Source organism: Myzus persicae, unplaced genomic scaffold (assembly GCF_001856785.1).
Source record: "Myzus persicae strain clone G006 unplaced genomic scaffold, MPER_G0061.0, whole genome shotgun sequence".
Classification (NCBI taxonomy): domain Eukaryota; kingdom Metazoa; phylum Arthropoda; class Insecta; order Hemiptera; family Aphididae; genus Myzus; species Myzus persicae.
The window spans coordinates 80230-104609 of record NW_019103297.1 but is presented as its reverse complement, the minus strand read 5'-3'; the positions used below and the strand labels follow the sequence as shown (position 1 = coordinate 104609).

General features: G+C 27.4%; 1 protein-coding gene across 2 annotated transcripts; it reads left to right on the top strand.

Annotated features, from left to right (window-relative positions):
• Nucleotides 1-1127: 1127 nt before the first annotated feature.
• Nucleotides 1128-20625, top strand: LOC111034211 (protein Fer3-like). 2 transcript variants are annotated; one of them, XM_022315314.1, is made up of 4 exons: nucleotides 1128-1313; nucleotides 12572-12804; nucleotides 13294-13460; nucleotides 19411-20625. In XM_022315314.1, exons 2-4 carry the CDS (start codon nucleotides 12739-12741, stop codon nucleotides 19778-19780), a joined length of 603 nt encoding a protein of 200 aa, XP_022171006.1. In that variant the 5' UTR covers nucleotides 1128-1313; nucleotides 12572-12738; the 3' UTR covers nucleotides 19781-20625. The 2 variants fall into 2 exon arrangements, with proteins under 2 accessions (XP_022171006.1, XP_022171005.1); XM_022315313.1 differs by having other exon boundaries at nucleotides 1132-1313; nucleotides 19408-20625.
• The last annotated feature ends 3755 nt before the right edge of the window (nucleotides 20626-24380 follow it).

Sequence of the window (24380 nt, the reverse complement as noted above, 5' to 3'; positions counted from 1 at the left end):
CGAAGTTAGATTTACCATAGATAATAAAGAATATATATATCTATGAGATTTACTGAGTATCGATGAACCATAATTTACTTTAGACTATTACATATAATTTTTGAAACTAGTAAAATAGTAATTTCCTTTCCTCCGAACTTGGTTTTTCTTCATATTATGATAATTATAGATGTGATCGCGCGTGACTATAAATACCACCAGGTTAGGTTATTCTGTGATACCACTGTTAGCCTAGGGTCTTCCTCCCTTTAATTCTGGCTTGATCATCAGATCTACGAGCTAACAACTATCCAGTGTTAGGTAAATTACTTTCGATAAGAAACTAATTACGTTACCTACTTGGCTACTTATTACATTTAATATTTTTATTTAAATTACATAATTCGCGTTTCCCGACATTATTTTTATCACGTTATGTTACTTTTTCATTCAAAAAGTAATGCGTAATGAATTGTTACTTTTTCAAAATTTAACGACAAATTCAGTCTATAACGAATGCCGAATGTAATAAGAAGTAGGTATACTATTAATTATTATATGTAAATTGTATAGTAGTATATGTAATACATTAATTATGTAGGTACACTATATTGATAATGGATGGATGTAATACACATGAATAAAATACGTAAAATGCCTGCATATTTTATAATATTCATCATTATTATCTAAAATTTTCAGAATGGTAAATACATTTTACCGATTTTTAATTTTTCTCGAATATCTTAACCCTTAGTCTATGTCATGGACTCTACATTCATAACTTATTTTAATAACGTGGAAAATAACACGTTGCTCCAAAGAAATTACTTTTATAAGAAATTTGGTTACAATTGCGTTAATTTAAATAATATATAATAAAATTACTACAGCGTTACTGGCTACTACAATAGTAATTTGTATTCTTCGTTACGTTACTATCCAACACTGAAACTAACAAAGTAACAACTAAGTTCATGATCAGAACAATATATCGTGAAATAACAAAGATATAAACTATAAAATATCTACCTTATGAGTTATGAATAGTTATATGATTTCAACCAATAAAATAAAGTGGTGGTTGTAATGTCAGGTGCAGCACAGGCTGCAGAGGCTGCACCCGTAGGACCGCCTATGCGCTTCCTCCATAATATACTTTCAAGTAATATATTAGCATACATTTTACTCGCTCACTTGTCACAATTAACTAAATAATTACAAAAAAAGTCAACGTATTTAGTTTTAGCCATGGTTAGGTTGTACAGTGTACAACGCTACTAGAGACGACGAGATTTTGCAGCGTCAACGGGACACATTTCAATCACGTAAATGTAAATTATAATATCTATTTAATACTTAATATAATATTTAATAATAATAAATATTATATTGCACACGTTAAAGATCAAACACCTATCGGCTGTCATTGTCGTAGTGGATTCGATTCAAAACGTACCTATTTCCTAAAAAATCTTCAAAATTAAATTAACGATAATTTAAAAATATATTCGAGTATAAAATCAAACACATCTCTAACTATTACAATTATATATTATCAGATATTTTTCTTTCTAAAGTCCTACAGTTTATAATATATATATAAATATATAGTTATTTTAATATTTTAATATTTTATCCTATATAGCTATACTCTATATCCTTATAAAATACAAATATTATTTTATCATATACGTTGTGAAAATTATTTCAATAGTCGTTTGTATGTGTATATAATATTATTCACCTATGCCGAATTTGAAATTACAATATCAAATGTTTATTATATATTTAAAGGATTCTTCAAATAATAATGATTATAATGAGCTCGGAGCTTTAAGGATAAATCAATATACATGGTAATTCAAATAATGCAAGTAGGTACTCATTTTATATCGATAAACAAATTGTCTACATTCCAGAATATTTCCATTATATGTATTATAATCTTAATTATAACGAAGTATTGTAGTGTTTGAATATGGTATAACAATCAGGGTTTCTATTATACATTAATTCTATAATTACCTTATTCGATGAAAAAAAATTACGGCTAAGTTGATAATTCATATAGCTCATAGCTGCGGTAATAAAATGTTATGAATAATATGTAATTAGTATTACTATTTACCATATATTATAGTTTGCAGTGGACTATATTATATTTATTATACATTTATAACAGTTACTATTTAGTACTTACTAGTTCGGTACTTAGGTATTAAGTATTAACCTATTTACCTATAAGTTTATTAATTAAAACTTAATAATAAATAATAATGTAATACTTATATGCTATATCATCTATATTACGTGTATATATGTACTACATTTACTATATACTCACTATTTACTTCTTTAGTTCTATACAGTACCTATACGAATAAGTAATTATAAGGATTAAACACGATAAATTAAAATGTCATTAATTGTAAGGCCCTTAAGACATAAAAAAAATTAAAATGTCCTCTGAAGTAATATTCTGTTGCATTAGGTATTATAACATAATACAATAAAATATTATGTATAGATTAATTGTCATATTGATATTATTATAAATCAAGGTTTTGAACTTGCATTGTAGACTTTATAGAACTTAATTTAATTAATTTTTCATGCCTTCTGATAGGTTAGGTTAGAGTTAGGGTCAGGGTTAGCCGTTAGGTTAGGTTTCCTAACCACCTTAGGCCTCTACCTTATCCCTATATGACCTTACTACATATTGAGTTGGAAAGTTTAAAAGTTTTTCTAATTAAATATTTTGTACATTTTCAAGAACAGTTTCTGTAGTTAGCTGTGACTTATGTATTTTTAATATTTCACACAATTCTATTGGTATCATAATCTACTATCTGGTATGTTATAACTGTTCTAAATATAATACCTTTATAAGCTACAGTCATACTATACTTTTATTACATGCGTTGCACTTATGTGCGAAATAATCCATTGGAAAATATTATAAAATATAAATTAACCTAAAATACTTTAATAAATAAAATATAAGGTGGGTAAGTGTGTACACCTCTGTTGTACCTTGTGCCATTGTAGGTGTCGTGTGAGTCACTATGTATACCTGTTAAATTTGAATTTAATGATAATATATATTATCATATCATGAAAAATGATTTTGAACGTAAACGGTCTGCCAGTCAATATATACTACTAATTAGTTAGTATATATATTATATACTTAAGTACCTATATTATATGATATATTAATGTTAATTAATCAAAGTAATTTATTAGATTTTGCTTAAAACTAGTTTTGAGTAAACATTTCCGTTTTTCCTTCATTTTTTTTTTAGATTTTTAGTGGAGCGATGAATGTATTGATTTTATAGCCGTGTGTTTTCTTTTGTGTCTGTCATCTCTTTTTGGGTGGCAGTGAAAGTGCTTCTGTTTTCTTCAGCATCTTTTCTGGTAGCTGGTAGGAAGATTAATGTAGTTGGTACTTTGGAGGGTCAAACGTTAAAAGTAAAAAATTCCCAATAGTTTTCAAAAGCGGCAAGAAAATCAAACTAACAATTAAATAAAACGGGAATTTTTACAGAAGCCCGGTTTTGACAAAGTCGATTTTTGTTTTTGATGTACCTAACTTAAAAAAAAAATACCATAGATTCATGAAATTTTCATTGAATGTGTATAATCACATTTTCTATACACCATACAAATTTCAAAATATTTTGACTTGTGTTGAACTATTTATATGGTCATGTAAAATTTTCGATTATTGTTATAGTTTTTTCAAACTAATATCGATAAAAAAATTTTCGCTCTGTCAAAAAACTTGAAATGTAATACAATATTCCTCAAGTTGTTGTTAGTGGAAAAAAATAAAAAAAGTGAGCGTAAATCCACAATAATTTTTTATGATCATTTGAAGTTGAAGTTTTTACTAAATTGGATATTCACTCGATTTCTCATCACGTATGTATCTTATTATTTTGTATGATTGTAGATACTTGAAATTTACACCATTTGTTTATTTTATCAATTCATATATTTGACTAAAATATTTTGACGCGTTTTCAGCTGTTAACTTAAAATTTTCGACTTTTAAAATTTTTTTTATAAATGGCAATAAAATTGTATTTGTTTTGTTAAAAAGCTTGAAAATTTAATACAAGGCTCCTTGTATATTGTTACAATATTCGATGAAAAATATTAAAAACATATACGCACGATTTTTTTTATATGCATTGAAAGTTTAAATTTTGACAACTTTTATAGCTAAGGTTCCACATAAGTAGGTTATTCTGTAATCAAAAAATCTAAAAATACGTAAGCACAGTTTTTGTATAGTTGTTTTATGTTTAAATGTGGACGAAATAACATATATACCAAGAATAATGATTTAAGTTATTTTGTTGTAATTTGTATATATATTATTCGTGGGTACGTACTTGAAGCTTTTAGAGTATATTATTCTATTTTATACACTTGATGACTTTTCAAATGTATTTCTTTTGGCAAAAATGAATTTAATCTACTAAGTAGTACTAATGCTTATTAGCAAAATAAATTACCCTAATCACAATAATATCATCAAATATACTAAATTACTATAGGTAATGTTATTGGCTGACAGATTGTCTTTGTTCATAATCGTTTTTCGTATACCTACAATGATTTTACATCATTGAATTAAAATTTAACACCATCCATAACAGTGACCTAGTTGTAACTTTCTGTACACCAGAGCGACATCCACTAACCCGTTTTTTAGTTTTTCTATTATAATTTGAAAAATGTGGGGAATATTTACTACTTAAAAGTACCAACTAGATACAATTTGGTATCAGAAACCTGCGCTTTAAAAGTTGAAAATCGTAGTATTTTTTCAACTACTTTTAGTGTATAAAGATATAGATATATAGATATAGAGCGTACCTATAGACACAAAAAAAAAACCATTACAAAAATCAATTCACAGCTCAGAATCAAAAAATGGAAAAACATGAAATAACATGGAATAATAAGAATGTATAAAATATATTCGTACAAATAATCTTATATTAAAATGCACATTTTGTACATTTTAGTGCATATTTGCATACTGATTTTTTAGAACTACAAGTCCTCACGCCTCTGCCCTACTAAAAACTGAACATGTTGAGCAATAACCATCTTGTGATATTTATTTTTGAGTTACACCAAAACACTAAAATCGATTTTATCACAAACTGGCTTAAAATGTAGAAAAGGAATGTCAATACATTCATTGCTTCTCTCAGAATTTAAAATATAATTTATTTGAAAAGGAAAGAGTAGATTTTAATTTATTATAATATTTATTAACTATTGCACATTTCCATAGTTCCATTATTAGTACATGTTTGTTAAAACTATTGTGATGGAAGTAACATACGTTATTTGTGATGTTTATGTTTACTATTCTATCCTTTTACTAGACTATTATAATTATAGTGATGTTTACAATTTAAAAAGGAATTGCACCATTTCATGGCATGACATGTGCATGGTATTCTGTAAGCACACGCGTGCGCATAATTTAATATTAAGTGCAGCATAGTAATCAGTACAATCTAATAATTACGTCTTGACCTAGGTACAATCACTGAGTTTTTTTATTTATATACTGAAATATTTATTCTACGATGTAGATATTAACGATTTTTGATAACATAGGTTTTCGTATTTTACATTATGATAATATTGATATTTTGTACAAAAATTACGAAAACAATAATTTTATCAAATAAATACGATTTACTCATAGACATAATTATTATATAAACAATATATATATGTCTATGGATTTACTGCAGTTGATATCATAAACATTTATTTCTATGGTTGATACCAATAAGCCACGATAGAAATCTTGAGGATTAAGCATGATAGCCCATAGGTAGTGTTTTAACTGTTGAGGAATTATAGTCTATAGATAAAGACTACTATTTACTAACTTCAATTATTTAGTTAGATCACCCTTGCATACCTAGTATATATAGATAGGTAATTGGGTTGCCAGACATTAATTTAAGTGGGTGGATTATAAGAATATGGTTTATTATAGATAGAATCGCAGTATTGTTTACTGTGGGAATAAATATAAATAACACTCATTGGTAGGAAATTGATGGAAAATATTAAAAACGTGGGTAATTTACCAATTGTTATTGTGTAGGTGTTGGGACACCAGCATTGGACGTTATTAAGTATAAACATAGAAAGTCCAATGTTAACTAATAATTAATAACACTATGGTAGTCGGTGATAACTAACTGGTGTACACCACAACTTATTGATGAGTAGTTTTAGATAATGAAACTGCGCCACTCCACGTCATTTTTTATATCGCAGTATAAAATATTATATAATATTATATTTATTATTAAATGATAATTATTATTATATAGTTAATAACATTTTAGATTCTGTGTGGAGCTATAACGATTAATGTTTAGGTTTTACAATGAAGTGATTTTGATTCTGTCTTTCGTCATCTTTTGGGGTATTAAAAATGTGTCAATTTTCTTATTTAATATCTTTTTTGGTAGAAAAATGAAGAATCTAGATGCTACGTCGGGGGTCAAAAATTGAAATATTCACCAAAGATTTATAATATTATTTCCATGCATGATAAAATCTTCAAAACATTTCAAGTTTTCTCTATTTTAAGTTATAAGAAAATTTCAATTTTTCGTAGTTTTTTTCAACTATTTGCTTATAATAGATAATAGTTTTATTTTATTTTTGTATATAAATGGTTGCCATTGGTTACCTTGTCAAATGAGGTAAAAGTAGATATGCATCAAATAATCCCATTATGGCCCCGAATGCGGAATGAATAAATAATATCTTAAAATAATAATTAAATGATTAAAAATATATAATTATGAGAGTTAAATATATGTTTGAAGCTTATATATTCAAAAACCAATTTACCGACTTTGTGGAAATTTAAAATTGTTTTTAGAAATATATGCAAAAAAATGTAGGGAGTTTAATTTGAACCTCTTTCGATTTATACGAATAGTGCTATATTATATCTAATTTACTACAGGAAATTGTTCATCTTGGTCGAATTAATATAAAAAGTGATGAACAGTACATATGCCAATTTGCCGGTAAACGGAGTTACAATAAAACCAAAATACACAAATAAATATAGTACTACATTTTATGTTATTTAATTTTTTCAATAGCGAAGTCTGGTTGTATATACAGCTTAGAATGAATGTTGATTAATCTGGAGTTAATAAACACAAAAACTACTAGGCCCTTTTCAATAAAAGTTATATCAATAGATCCCTTGAAACTTGATGGGTGTATTACTGGGCGAGGCACGTTTGGGCCAGGGACGTTTAGGTCACTAATAAAAATGCAACCTGTTTGGACCAGGATTTTGTGAACCCGTTTGGGCCAATTTTTTTTTAGTATATTTTAAATAAAGAACTTCTAAATAATTACTAGAAAGCTCGCTAAGGCCCGTTTCACATGGACGAGTATCGTACGCGCACGCTTTTAGTTTACATTGGTTAAGTTTATACGCGTCGTATCGGCGAACAAAACGCGCCATCGTCGGAGTAATAAGATGTCCAGTTAAATTGTGTAAACTAATTTGTAATTTGTAGATTATGTACAGAGCAAAATTATTTATAATTGATAACTGACCAAAAACCCACAGTTATACGTATAATACAAATGTAAAAAAATACATTTTCGTAATTCAGTGGACTCGTATTTAAAAAATTAATAATTTGACAAATTGTATATTGTACCTAATGTACCTATTTATTATTTAATATTTTTATCTTTAAGCCGAAGTAATCATATATATTTGATATTATTATAATAAAACAATAATAATAATAATAATAAGAAACGGCATTTTTAACCATGCCAAAGATAGTCCTAAGCCTGTTAAAAATAAAATGGGAAGGAAAATGCTGGTCCAAACGAGTTGTATACAACTATACAAGTAATATTTTTTAGTCCAAACGGGTCTTTAAAATTGGTCCAAACGAGCTGTGTTTTAGAAAAATTGGTCCAAACGGGTCCTGCCCGTAATTTGATAACCTTGATAGTTGTTACAATATGTATTTATATTCTGTTTTTCTATCTAATTCAAATTGTGTTAACGCATTACGCAGTAAACTATAAACATCAAGCTGGCTTAATTGTTATAATCCATTATTAATGAAGTATTAGGTATCTACTATTATCTAATTCAGTATTTCTATTTGATTATTAATTGGCATGCATTAGCTCATTTATGTATCATGTTGTAACAACCGTTACTCATATTTTGCACGTGATTATTTACGCATAACACTTGTCATTGATTTAACAACGCATTTGTAAAGAAAATAGCCACGGGTCCATGTAATGTTTACTTATGTGAATATGAGATTATAAAATCATAATATTTACCTATCAGCTATCACGTGTTTACACATCAAAGTACATTCATGTTGAAGTTTAAACTGTTAAATTTGCAATTTAAAAAATCACGCAAAAAAACAAAATTATAGATAACATCAGTAGGTATAGTATAGGTACTACACTACTACATATAGGTACCAAAAACATAAATATGTTGATAACTGGTAAATATAGAACACAAATTATAAACAAACATACATTTTTAATAAATTACAAAGATGTATTTATATTGTAACAATAATATAGTCAGTAACGATCAGGGCTTGGGACTTATGGCACTTAAAATCTTTGAAATGGGCACTTAAAAACATCATTATAAGCATTTAAAAAACTTAAATTTAAGCAAAAATATTTATTAAAAAAAAAAAACTAACAATTTTAACTAAAAAATCAAAAAATAAATAAATAAATCTTTTTATTATATTTATACATATTATCAATATCACGTCGAGTGTTACTGCTGGGTAACTACGACTCACCTCACGCACTCAAAAACAATGTAAATTCAGCTAATATGCTTATTGTAAGTTGTAACCATTATAATATAACAGACTGTATATTTTCTAATAAATGTTTAAAAATATATATATATTATTATTATATTATTTATCTTTATATTACAAAAATAATTGTATTTTACTTTCAGGATTTTATGTATTTGCTGAGGGATTTTTGAAAAATAAAATGTAATCGATATTTACAAATAGTTGAAAAAAAGTTAATTCAAATTAAATCTTATCGTCATTATTGCATTGAATGATCAAAATATATGTTTTAGGTTTTCAAATATAAATTCTTTTATTCGCTGAAAATGACGGTTCGACATCAACTGATTGTAATAGGCGCTCACTATCAAAAACAACTTTGCAGGAGAAAACTAAAAAAAGTTAGATAAACTGGTCAAAAAATCAAAAATAATCAGGAAAACTTCAAATAACCATTTTTTTAAAAAATCTGTGTAAAAGCAAAGAAAAGCACTTCAAATTTCATAATTGAACTTGTTATTGTAACATGACATACACTTCCATAGCACTCTGCTACATTTTAAGTTAATCCATAAAAATTAGTAAATGCGTTAAGTCCTTAGCCCTGGTGATGATTATACATTTAGTACACGGACACAAACACACAAAAAACACATAATTGTAAAATCAATATATTCATCGCTCCGCTCAGAATCTAAAATGAATCTATTCAGAAATCTATCTATTTTCGTAATAAACTATGTGATCGATGCACATTTTTTTTTAAACCACAACTAGCCTTTTAGATGGGTACTTACTTATTATAATTATTCTGATCAGTTGTTTTGGTAAAAAATTATATTATACAATACGATATATATGCCAATCTGTATAATAAAAAGATATTAACTATTATGTGTATATTTTTATTTAAATTCTTTCAAATTTTATTTTGATATATTTATTCAGTTAGGTAGTCTATGCTTTAAACTTTAAGTATGTTGTATTTATTGTTGTTATACTAAATAAGAATAATATATTAAAAAATATATTTATTCTATTAAAATATCAATGCAGAAGCGTAAATGTAGTCATCGCCATAAATATTTATTATATATTTGCATTGGCATATAACAATATTGTTATACGCTCAACTAAATATTAAGTATTGAGATCACGGTGCATTGCATTATTTTAATAAAATTAATAAAGGCAACACAATATAGCAAATAACAATAGACCGTGTATATTGGCAAGAGGGGAATTAATAACTTCAAGCGTGATACTGCTGTATAGAAATCATTTAGCTATGGTAACAAACAAGTGAACGGTTAATATTATTTATACATAAATATTAAAATATTTATATTATTATTGGAATATGCAGTTATAATTCAATTTTGGATTTAAAATTTAACTGGATCGTCCAGAAATTATAGGTATCTAAATGAAATATGTTTAACATACAATATAAACAAAATAATACTAGTATCATTCGTGTATAAGTTATGTACCTATATCCAACTATATACGAATATACGACTATGTAATATGAATTTAATCATTAATATTCTAAACATTTTTGAATCTCGTTGAGAATTAGTAGTTCGGTTCCAATCATTTTTATGTATAATAATATCCATTATTCCGTAAAAAACATATGAGGGGATACTGTTATATACACTTGATAGAAACAATATATATGAAAAGGATACGGCAGATGCTACTGGAGTCAACTAAGGGTGTAATGCTAATCGTATATCATAACACGCGGTTAAACGGAGGGCGACAGTGTTATTGAACAAATCAAAATATGTAGGGAGGCTTAGCGCGAATACGCTCATTTAGCAAAATATTTATTAAATTTGACATGCGTTTCGACACACGACTAATGCCGTAACAAATTAAATAATTTCCTAACGCTTAATATATTATTTCAATATATATAGAGTTCAAAGAAGGATTTTTATATTATATAACGTTATACGTCATAAATCATCCTAATATCTTCTGCTGTCGTAATATAGATGAAATTACATTTTTTGTCAAAATATAATGTCTGTAAGTTTCATTGTTTTCGTAGTCCAGAACTTTTCAATGTCCATACCTTAATAAATAATTGTTCATAGTGTAGATTGTATAGGTATATTTTTAATATAGAAATATTGAAATGTAGAAAAATCATACAGGTAACTTTCAAAAAACGTAATGATATTTAGGTTCTATGATTCATTTGTTTTTTTACAAAACCTTTTAATTATTAGGATTAGCTGCGAGCCTGCACATCCTATTATTTATTATATAAAATTCACTCATATAGTCATATATATTATATAAACATACATTATATGATATGAATAGATATAACTACAAAGTATATAGTTATATATAGACATTTTGAAATATTGATTTAATATCAATATGTACTTTCCTACCATTCATTTTTATCGTGCAATAATTTATTTTTTAGTTTGTTCTGCTTGGTATTGTTAAAATTGTTTAGGCTCTGTCGAAAAGCTTGAACATTTAATAGAAGATTTCTTATAGGTATATGCTATAATTATAAACTTTTGGCATACATAAAATGTACGTTAGCACGAATTTTTTTATAAGCGTATTTGATGTTCAAATTTGGGCAAGATTCGTATTTAATTTTCAATTTTAATAATTAGGGCTTGAAATTTTAAAACACTGTTCTTCAAATGTTTGTCTTATATAGCACAAAAATAAAAATATTTTGTTTAGACACTTGAAACTTTACTTATTGTTTTCTATACATAGTGAGATTTTCAAAATATTTTAAATGTTATACCATTGTTTAAAAATTATCTTTTAATGATATTGTATTAAATTAAATTAAATTAAATTAAATCATATAACTGGGTAAAAACTCGTACAATATTTAAATAAATAAATAAACAAATAAATAAATAATATATGAACATTATATATTATTATATATTTACGCACCGTTCCTCCATTAAATACTATAAGATGGTATTGCAGATTTACACAGGTATTAGTTAATACAAATAATATACAATATAATTTATTATTGTTACATAATTTATACGTGATTTATACGTGAACATTTTTAAATGGTAATCCGAATAAATTAGAAAATATCACTATAGAAAGAATGATTGACTATATACGATTATCTCAGAATCATTTTTCGTAGGTTATTAGATTTATCGTGGCAATATTAAAAAATAAAAACAGTATAGATTCATTTCAGATTACAGTTATCTAGTCAATATAACAATGTCTACTATACAGCGGGGCGAATTCTCCGGTTTTTAATATTAACAATAATTTGTACTGTAATATTAATTTATGTAGGTAATTTAAATATGTTAAAATGTGTATAAGTATAAATTGTAAAATCATCCGGAATCGATCGAGGCCAAATATTTTTTCATTTTAAATAAATTTCCATTACATGCTGGCTTTTAAAAATTACAATTTTACAGATACATCTTTATTATTTTTATTTTTATAAATATCAAACAAAGATAATGTACCTAAGTGGCTAAGTTTATCACAAAAATATCTTTTTCAAAACTACATAAGACATAAGTATTTATATTTTATACGGTAGGTAACGCTACTAAAATGCACTAAAAACGTAACATAGTTCGTATTTTATATTATTTTTGATTATCAACAGTTCAAGTAATGAATTTAATTGGACATTTTTATGATTTTTTTAGAACTACAAAATAATATTTTTCAAGACAACAAGAGGGTTGAAACGGACCAACATCTGCTTGCATCATCATTGGCTGATCTGATGGACCAATATCAAGCTTTCACAAAAAGGGAAATACGCCCCCGGTAAACTCGCTGTACTTGCTCTCATATTCTGAAGCACTGCACAATGATGAGCAACGGATTCGCAACTACGGGTCATACACCCACTTGGGATTCGAGTTTGACGAATACAGTAAGTGACAATATTTAGCAAATATCTAGAATAATTAATAGTTATTACAGTTGTTATAATGTGAAAAAAGTATTTTTATAACTTTTCCAATTAAATTTTTTCGTATATAATTTTAACAAGGACCGCTGTTAGTTATGAGATATCATCATATATGCTGACTTAAGGCAAGCACCTCGAATTCAGCTTTTCTCATATTATTTATTTACAACTTATCCTATTTTAATCTCAATAAGTTTTTTAAATTGTTTTAAAATGATATGCTCATATATTTGTAGTGCTTATTTGTGAGCTTTCTCATCCTAATTAGATGTACATAAAGTTCTGAATTGCTGAATGTCCATAAGTAACAACGATTACATTGCTTATAAATTGCGTAGGTGATGTTATATCATATAGCTTGTCTATAGCTGAATTAGTTATCCATTAAAAATATTATAATTTATTAAAAAAAATTATTAGAATAATACTAAATAAATTACTCGTTAACAGGATAGTCAAAGTTACGATGAATGCTGGCCGGATGCTCACCTCTATCATTATCATCACCATTTACACCATCACCATATTCACCAACACTCATCTTCAGTATCTCAAATGTGGCCAAATCCGCATAACCATGCTCAGCAACAGAGTGTAACTCAAAATGCTGTTCCCAGGTAATAATAATATTATTCATTAATATTTTAATATATACGATATACCTACCTATGATATACAATTTTCGGATACTGTATAATGTATATATTACATCGTTTTTCCGTGTTAGCTTTATGGTAAATTTTAACGATCTACTTCAAGTATATACTTACAGGTAATGCATAAGTATATGATTATTGATTGATATAACTATTCAATACTGCAAACTATAAAAAAACCTACCTATATTACACCATGTATACCAAATATGTCCTCTAATCTATATAAATGAACGAAAAACTTATAGAACTGCATGATTGAGTACCTGCATACATTTTTTCCTAGTTTTTTTCTATGAATAATGAATATACATAAAAATGAATAGGCACCCAGAGACCTATTTAGTAGGGGATGAAGGGGGGGTGATTGTACAACAGAAAGACCTTACAAAAAAACATAAATACTACTAGTTAAAAAGTATGACAAAAATTATAAAAATTATATGAATAGTAAATAATTTAAGAAATATACACTGTCAAGAAATACAAAAAAAAAATATTTTGAAAAAAGTTATTACATTTCAAATTTATTTATTCCATAAACATATTGATGTTTAAAAAAAATTGTGAAAATAAATTACACGAAACTATGGAAGTTTTACTGTATTATGTTTAATCTGTGATTACAAAAGCTTAAAAATTGAAATTATAGACTAGATGCCATTGAGCATAATGATATATAAACAACGTCTACTGGTATACTGGTACTCAATTTGGTTATTCAAGATTTTATAACCATACATTTTTTTTATAGCAGTTTGTTTTATTCATTATTTTGGTTGATACAACATGATATTTGTAATATTTATAATATCATCTTGTATCATGCAAGTCGTCTATAAATATTGGTTATTACCACTAATTGGTTTTTAAATATTTTAACTATGAATCATATTTAATACTTGGAATAAACAGATTATTATAAATTAAACAAATGAAACAATAGAAAGACATAAGTACCCATATGATATTATGAGATAAGACTATATAAGTAAATATTACATCGTAAGTCAGATAAGAAGAGCCGTATACGTTCTATATAGGTAATCTATAATCTATACATTATTGTATTATAATTTATAATATCTGCAGACTGGAATCATTCAATATTTCTATGCAATTATAGAACAAATTATTAGTATAAGTAAAAATATATTGATAGGCTGCAAAGGCAGGTATTTAACCAATAGGTACCTGTTTTAGCAAATAATTCACGTGCTACCTGTATATACGATATACCATAATATCTCAATATCTGTACAATTAATTCTGTGGACTATATAGTGTGTAAAGTAAGTACTTTTCTTCAGTATCTTCCTGGTGGGAAAAATAATTTTATTAGTGCATTCAGGAGGACAACATTTAAAATTCCCAGTAGTTTTCGAAAGTGGAGGGAAAAACAAATAAAAACCTTAGAAAAAACTGGGATTTTTTACTCATAATAATTTTTGGTGTAACTAGGAAACTTTCGATTATAATAAGTTTTTTTAAAACTAATATTGATAAAAAAAATTGCTATATATCGCTAAAAAAACTTGAAAGTATAAGTTGTATTTAAAAAATATTATTTGTGGGTAGGTACCTACTTGAAACTTATAGAATATACTATTATATTTTATAAACACAATGACTTTTTAAGCGTAATTTTTTTGACGAAAACGAATTTAACCTACTGTATAGTAGGTACTATATAGTACTATAGACGTATTTTGTCATATAGTATCTATCTACCTACCTATGTACGATGTACCGGGTTATACCGATAGTATAATTACCTATTACTCATATTAATACACTGTACACTGTAGATGCACTATATACGCAGTCACTATACTACATTGTAGAGTAAAATGATTACTCAATACTTTTTATAGTTATTACTTATTAGTTATTCATTGTTAATATTGTTATTGGTATAGAAATTACCTATGTATGCCGTATATCATATGAGTTAATGATAAATATATACCTAATATTATACAAATATAAATAAATAATATTAGTTTGAGCATTGAGCTTTTAATTTTAACGTTGTCATCCCTATAGGTTACACATTTATAATTCATACGTCATACTACCTTCCAATCTATCCTCCAACTTATAGGTATTAAGGTATGACAATATTAAAATTAAAAGCGCAATGCTCAAACTAACATAATTATAACTCATATAATATACGGCATGCAAAGGCAATGTATAAACTAAAAATTCAAGTTTTTACAGCTTATGAGATGTGCATTGCACATAAAAATAAGTTTTTTAAATACATAATTGAAATATTAGATTGGAGGGTAATCTAAGATATGAAACTCATACTTTGGATAGGTAGAAAATATAGAATAGAACTCACAATAAATGTGCATATTATAATATGAAAATCCTTCACATGAATTGATTTTAAAAGCAACTAACTGATGGAATTTAACTCTCAATTATTAAGGGGACAGTATTTATTTTAAATAATAATCACAATTACTAATTTATTTACTATACATCAGTAGAGAACAAGAGCAGCTTTTTAAAGTATAAATACTCTTAAAAAAATGTATAGGTATCATTTTTATTATAAAATTATTTAAATATGCAATCAAAATGATAGTATGCACCATGCATAAAAAACGATCGATTGACGATTGAGAACAATAGTCAGCGATAACATAGAATTAGTGAGTCTTGGGTGTATATATATATAAATAATATTATTGATGGTATACGAGTCGGTAGAAGGTTTTATGATTTTTATTTTTATTATTAAAATGTAGTATTACCAATTAGGAAACAACTTGTTAAGTTAACAATTTAACATTAGTTATTACGATACTTATCAAAATCCAAAATGAAATTATATTGATAATAATATACCAATTAGTACTTTATTAACAATGAAAAAATAGCTCATTAATTACACCGCGTTGTTAATTGGGATTCTACTTTTAATAATCGAACTATTGATATTTTTTAGAAATGTTAAATAAAAATACTTAATTATCTTATACAGTTAAATTAAATCAGAAAATGTTTTCCAAAACAATTAAACGAAAACTATGGATATCTTAGGTAGGGTATTTTACCATCTAGGGATAACTTTATTCAACAATGTTGAAATAAATGAATGTAGAACATTAATACATGTACATAAATGTTTTGTATTTACGATTTTTTTTATTTTGTTGTAACTAAAAAATTAATCCTAAACTTGAAATTTTTACCAAATCTTTATTTTATTATTTTTCATACACGATACAATTTTGATTTGCTATGCGTTATTTATAGACATTTTCAAATTGTATTTTAGTATTTTTTCTATAAATATCAGTAAAAAATTGTTGTAAAAATCCTTGAAAATGTAATACATGATTCCTTTTAAGTTGTTTTAATAAGAATAGCAGTTGATAAATATCAAATATACATTTGCACGATTTAGTCAAGTATTTGTCAAGTATTTAAAATTTTAATTTTATCAAAATCTCGAAAATTTACAAATTATAATAGAAATTTATAAAATGTTCAATTTGTAGAACTAAAGGTTTAAAATTTAAAACAAGGATTTCCATAAATATATCCAAAATATTTAAAAGAAATATATTAAAACAGTTTTTTTTGCTATAGACATTTTAAACTTAAATTTACACAAAATTATTGATATTTGAATTTGAAAAAAACTCTAAAAACCTATTGTACAGCAGAGTGGCTTCCATGGTTGTATACTTTGTTTTAATTGCCCGTATACTCGTAGGTATTACTGTATGAAGTACCTACTGTAGCATAATATGATTATAAAATTGATATATTCATGGCAATATTCTAAAAATTTAAACTTTAAACAGAAAATTTTAAGGTGTATATAAAATGTTAATATAAACATTTAGTAAAAATTGCATGTAGTGCCATGTACCTATCTAACCGAAATCGATTTTGTCAAAAACCAATTTTGAGTAAAAATTCCCGTTTTTCCTTAAATTTTTTTTGTTTTTCACGGGGTTTTTAAAAAATACTGAGAATTTTAATTTTTGACCTCCCAAATGCACCAACTAGATTTACTTTCCCATCAGAAAAGATACAAAAGTTGAAAACCGACTACTTATCGTGTACAAAAAATAAAAAAAACTTTGGACACGTGGACTATGACAACGTAGAGCGACCAATACTTATACAATTTACTTCAACTAATGGAAACCATGCATGAATACTTGTTGGATCACTCTGTATATATATGTATCATAAAAAGAAAATAATTAAAATTATTAGTGAGAATCTTGAGCTTGTCGTTTCGTACACAAAAGTTCGATACGCGTTCGAATTGAAAACAAGCACACACGCATTTCCTGATCAACGGAATGAAGTCTCTCCCGATTTTTTTTACGTTTGTTAGTGCCGAAAATACTAACTCTCATAAGTAGGTGGTTGAAAACAGTAATAAAATATTGATTGTTTCTTCTGCTATTACAAGATATTCTGTCTTTGCATACACATTCAAAATCTAATTAGATTGAACTAATTAGTTGCAATTCATTATATTTCACTATTTCAGCCATAGTGTTCTATCCTCTTGAATTTCTGCCAGCTGTTCTACTTTCTCAAGAGATAGGTCAGTTGTTGATTATGACGAAGTAACGTAAGGATTACGCACCCAATCATACTTGTCTACTGGGATTTGGGGAAAATACTGTGCCATACTATACCCTCAAGAGCTGTGAGCTGATTTAAAACTAATTGAGCGGTTATGTCACCTTGTGCACAGGGTTGATATATGGATTTATATCAAAAAGTAAAGGAAACATCTTTAAACTTTCCTTTTCTACATACAGTTTCCAAACTTGTAGTTTCTTCAAGAACTCTTTCAGTTTATCACTTGAGATCAGGACATTTTCTTCTTTTCCTTGCATACTCTCATTTAAGCAGTTTAAATGATAAATTGATAACATACATTTGCTAAATATAAGCTACTTTGGCACACCACTCTGTGTCATTCAAATACCCAACAGTCAGGTTTTTTAGAGCTAAAGAGTCTTGACAGCTCGTTTTTAAGCTCATAAAATATTTGCAGGACTTCATTTTTCGACAACCAGCTTATCTCTGTATGAAGAACCAGAGTATCATGTTTGGATCCCGCTTCATGACACATTTCTTTGAGAAGTCTTGTTTTAAGAGCACTTGATTTAACGAAATTTACCAAGTTTACAACTATAGGTTCATAATTATTTTCAGTTCTGCAGGAATAGTACTCACCATAAGAGCCTCGCTGTGTATAAAGCAATATGTTGAGCCCATATTTGGAAAATTGTTCTTAACTTTAGCAACAAATCCTTTGAATTTTCCAGTCATAGCAGGTGCTCCGTCAGTACAAAGTACAAACAGAAAAACAGTTTTTAGAATTGTACAGTTGTTCGGACATACATAGAAAATACCAATTGACTAATTGTGCACTAATTGTGCATATAAGACGATACATTAATAGGCGCGTTGGGTTAACTAATGCCCTCGGTGAAGTTGCCGAAGTTGTTGTTGTCAAGTGCGTGAGTGTGCCACGAAAACTTGTGATGAACGTGTGCCGTGAACGGTGAACTAAAAAAGGTGGAGAACTACTGCTCTACAGTTATCATAGTTTTGGCTGAATGCTAATTAGTTGGTAAAGAAATCCTCTTTTATAATATATACATTCTAAAGGCTCTTTTGAAATTATTTGCGATTTCACTTTAGATTCTAAACGAAGCGATTGATATAAAATTCTTAAATTTTTGTCTGTCATCACCTTTAGGAGGCTGATACAAATATTGTCTTTGTAGAATAATATAATTATTATAGGCACATATTAGAAACTTTTGTTGAAACGGGAGCGGCCATTTTGCTATCGTTCAAAATTGAGTTGGGTTCATATATTATATTATTATTATTATTATCGTTTCAGAAGCAGCGGCGGTAGTTCGCAAAAGTCGTCATCAATGGCGTCGTCGAAGAAAATCCGGCGACGGGTGGCCACGCTGGCGCAAAGGCGCGCGGCCAACATACGCGAGCGCCGGCGCATGTACAACCTGAACGAGGCGTTCGACAAGCTCCGGCGCAAAGTGCCCACGTTCGCCTACGAAAAACGGCTGTCCCGGATCGAAACGCTCAGGCTGGCCATCACGTACATCGGGTTCATGACCGAACTGCTGCAGTCGACCCCGTCGCCCGGTGGAGGCGCCGACGCTGCCCAGTCACCCGCGTCCGCGGCGTACGCTTTGCCGCCCCAACACCATGACATCCCCTACGCACCTTACTCGTTGATACCGCCCGTCTAGGGGGGTGAAGGTATGTAGTCCACGGGCATCAGCCGCCGCCACCCCTCCTCGTTGTAAAATACTCGAAAGCTGTTGGGCAATAATGTGTACATATATATAATAATATATACGGCGTGTCGGCCGCCCGTAAGAAATCTGCAGACTGCAGTTATTTGTTTTGTGTTTGCAAATTGCAGTGGGGGTGAAATCGATCTGAACCTATTGTCCGTATATTATTATAGATAATCTGACATTATTACCCCCAAAATCTCCCTCTAATTATTATACGAGATTACCTTGCAGGGAATGACGAAATATTACTATCGAAAATATTTGTATTATATTGTACGTTTTTCAATATACTTGGAAAAAAAAATACATTAAAACTATATTTTTGATACCGAAATCTGGGTTTGAAAAAAAGTTACTCACTGTCCTCCTCGCTGTGTATGTTGATATATTTTATAATATATATATTATATACTATACACTATATACAGACATATAGTAATTATTCAAAATTTTCGCGCTTACGTAGAAACTTTTGTACATGTATATAAATTATTGTAATATATGCTTTGTATTTATTATTGTTATTATTATAAAGGTTCGCATTGCATTATGATTTATGATCAAACTAAACCGTTTAAAGTTATTCTGAACTATTGAAGTACAATGTATAAATATATAATACAATTTATTACAATGTTGTGTGAATTTTTTTTTTGGTCTGTCAGAACCCTTTTGGAGAAGTAGTAAGAATGATTTGATCTTCGACTTTTATTGTAGAAGAAGGAAAATGAAAAATCACCAATATTTTTCAAAATAATCTGGATAAATTTTATAAAAATTACGAAAAGCCGGGAATTTATTCTTTAAATTCTACACATTTTTGATTAAAATGTATTTTGTTTTTTTTTTTGTATTTTAAGAATTAATAATCAAAATTAGAAATGTTCGTCTTACGATGAAAAAATATGTTTGTCAAAAAACTTGGCAATTTAATTAAAGTTTATTCGGCAGTTGTTCTTACAGCATTCTAAAAATAAAGAAAATATATTATTGACACTACTCTTTTTATAGACATTTTAAGTTGTCATTTTGACATAAAAAATAAGCTTTTTTCAAACTCCTACTCAATAAGTAACCTACTTGTCCTACTTAATTATGAGGTATACATTTGAAACTTTATATGCTATACAGCAGAGCGTCTTATCCTCTTCTTATTATTGTCATTGGCAATTTGTATTTATATTTTTTTTCAAGTTTTTATACGTAGCTGTTTTACATGTTAATAAAATGGGATTACAAATCCTACATGTGGCATCAATATATATCACAGAATTGGCAAGTCTCAGTCAATCCCAAATCTCTATATAACAATCAATATTTGTCGATAAGTCGATGAATTGTATTTTAATAATTTTACTACTAGCCACTAAGACACTATAGTATGTAGATACTATTTGTTTGAGTATGAGTCAATACTAGATAAATATTTAATATTTATGAATTATGAGGCTAAATATTAGTACATACTTCCTAGTGCATAACCCACAATATGAGCTGTGACACGTGTTTAATTGTATTAAGAACTTTATATACTATATAAGTAAAAACCTTTAAAAGGTAAAAAATGTTAAAAATTATAATTTGAAGATATTATGTTTTTGAGTGCTCTAATAAAAATTAAAAACACCATTCAATTCGGTAATGTTTTTATTTTATGTAGGGAGTTACATTAATTAAAACTAGTTTAATATGATATATTCAATATTGTCGTCCACTAGTATAGTAGTTTAATATGTAAAAACATTAGTACAAAAAAATAAAATATCCAAAATTCTGGTCTTAAAATTTATATTATAATATTTAAATTTTTATTTTTAAGAGGACCGAAGGAATATTTTGAAAATAAACTCCAAGTTCAGCATAATATTTTGTCAGTAAGAATAAATTATAGCCTGCAGGTAACTGAAGACCTGATGACTTATAAGTATCTGTATCTCATAAATATAAACATTAAATTATTTTAATTTACAAATACCTACTGGTCGGGATATTTTGTTATTGTAACAGGTGAGGTTGGTTACTCACATTTTTGTACATTTATTCAACAATCAATACATAATATAGGTTGAATACTGTTGTTAATTGTTTGTATTAAAACGTTGTGATTTCATATTATGTTAGACGCTCGCACATATACACAATTAAAAAATGAAAATATCATTTTACCTCGCAAGAGGGTAAAGGTAACATATAAAACATTTGAAAATAAATAAATTTACCCAACAATAAAATATATTACATAACAATGCAAGCATAAGCGATAAACCTATATTTGTTTATTGTATATATTATATACTAATATACTACAGTTAGTATCATTATATTAAATATTTTATTAAATTGTTTGTTGTAAACTGGTTACCTTCTTTAATATAGGTATATGGTTTATGGAATTTGGATTATTCATTTATAAGTTCATCAATGGTTCTAAAAAGTACTAGCTAAGCTGAGATTTTTCATTGATTTATTGTGTCTACCTACGTGTGAAGTATTTAATTCTAAACGTTTTATTTTACTTAGTACTTAGTAGGTTATCAGCTGGCTATAAAATTAAATATTAAACGAAATTATCGTTTTAAAATCAGATATTGTTGCATTTTTTCAATTTAAACTTAAAATCGAAATGAAAAATATCATTAATTCTTTATTCAAATTAAAAAAAACTTATTTGGTTTTTTGGTTTTTATTATATTATATTTATTTGCTAATTATATATAGATAATATACAGAGTGATCCATTTAAGAGGGTACACTAATTATCCCGTAAAGTATTAACTTTTTTTGAATTTTTTTTTTAACGTTTATATATATTATATATGCTTTCCTAAAACTGTGTAATATTCTAATTTTTTCACCCTTATATTTATTGGCGAAACTACTATCAACTTTTGATTTTCAAATGGGAACATACAACAAAAAAATCATTAATTGATAGGACTATTTTTTTTATGAATTTTCGCATACAATTTTTTATTTTTCGTTATTTCGTTTGCGAGATACAGCTCCTCAAAGTTTGGTAGTCTAAGGAGGTATTATATAGTCGGCAGTGCTACTGCTACAAATATCGAATTCACAGGTAGGTAATTCGGTAAGTATAATTAATCGATATGCTAATAAATGATTTGGGTTCAAAATACAATAGTTGATAACATCACTTATTAATTGTTACCTTGGGTTGAACCATATAATGGTTGAACGATATCGAATTCATCACGTCTAGCTCCTGGTCTATAAAAATGAATAAATAGTATAATCAACACCTCCTTAATCTAAAAAACTTTGAAGAAGTGTATCTCGTAAATGAAATAACGAAAAATAAAAATGTTAATGCGAACATTCAAAAATAAAATGGTTTTATGAATGTATAACATTTTTATCATATGTTCCTGTTTGAAAATCAAAAGATGATAGTGGTTTCACCAATAAATATTAAGTTTTAAATTTTAAATATTATACAGTTTTAGAAAAACAGATATCTAAAAGTTTAAAAAAAAATTCAAAAAAAGTTAATACTTTTCGAGATAAATAGGTAATTAGTGTACCCTCTTAAATGAATATCTATATATTTATATATCTGTATAATGTATGTCTATAACAGGGATGGCGAATTTTTCTGTACTCATGTGCCAAATTAAAATTTTGGTTGGATTTTATTTTACCTACGTGCCAAATAATTTGATAACTCATTCTTTAAACTTGAAAAATTCCTACATTCGTGGCTTGAATGATAAAAAAACAAGTTGAGTGTGTCTCTAAATGAGATAGAGTAGCAAGACTCGTGCCATAGGTTCGCCATCTCTTATCTATAATATATGAATAGGTAGTCTCTCGTCTCTATTGTTATTATTGGTGAGTATATTATTTGTTTTCTATACTCTGGCCTGCTAGATTTTAATTTCCTAAAAATTGGCCCTGTAGTTACTTTGAGTTGCCCATCCCTGATATATTGCATTATATAGTCTATAGATAACCAGCTAATCCTAAACGATGGCGTTTCCCATTACAAATTAAAAAATGCTTTGGATTTACTCCGTTAAGTGCAATACTATATGGATTTTTAACACAGTAACTTGAGTGGTATTGACCAAATATAAAAAAAACTGGTCTAATTATCAATACGTCCAATCATAATAACTGTAATTATAAGTATATATAGTTTACAAATATATTTTATTTTCTATAACCAGTATTATTCAACTAAACAGACAGTAAAAAGTAAGTCATAAAAACACAGACCTTGCTGAATCTATTGACAAACTCATGTAGCACATTAATATGTTCTATTCGTTATAAATAATACATATTCTAGGGAGGGGGCATATGACCACCCAACCTACCACTATGGTCGAACTTCAATTTTGATCTGAATTAGCTCTAAAACTTTGATACATTTATATATATGAGAAGGCCCAGAGGCGTAACTATACCTTAAAGTAAGGGGAGGACTTCAGCCCTACCATCTTTATAATTAGTAAAAAAAACCCCGATCATATTACATTAGTTATTACTAAATGTAAATTTAATATTTTATTTGATTATTTTAGTGTGT

Excerpts from the sequence above, each read along its gene's own strand:
- LOC111034211 (XM_022315313.1), top strand. The coding sequence starts at position 12,739 with ATGATGAGCAACGGATTCGCAACTACGGGTCATACACCCACTTGGGAT. Across the intron at positions 12,805-13,293 it reads ATTCGAGTTTGACGAATACA|GATAGTCAAAGTTACGATGA; the intron begins GTAAGTGACAAT and ends ACTCGTTAACAG. Across the intron at positions 13,461-19,407 it reads ACTCAAAATGCTGTTCCCAG|AAGCAGCGGCGGTAGTTCGC; the intron begins GTAATAATAATA and ends TTATCGTTTCAG.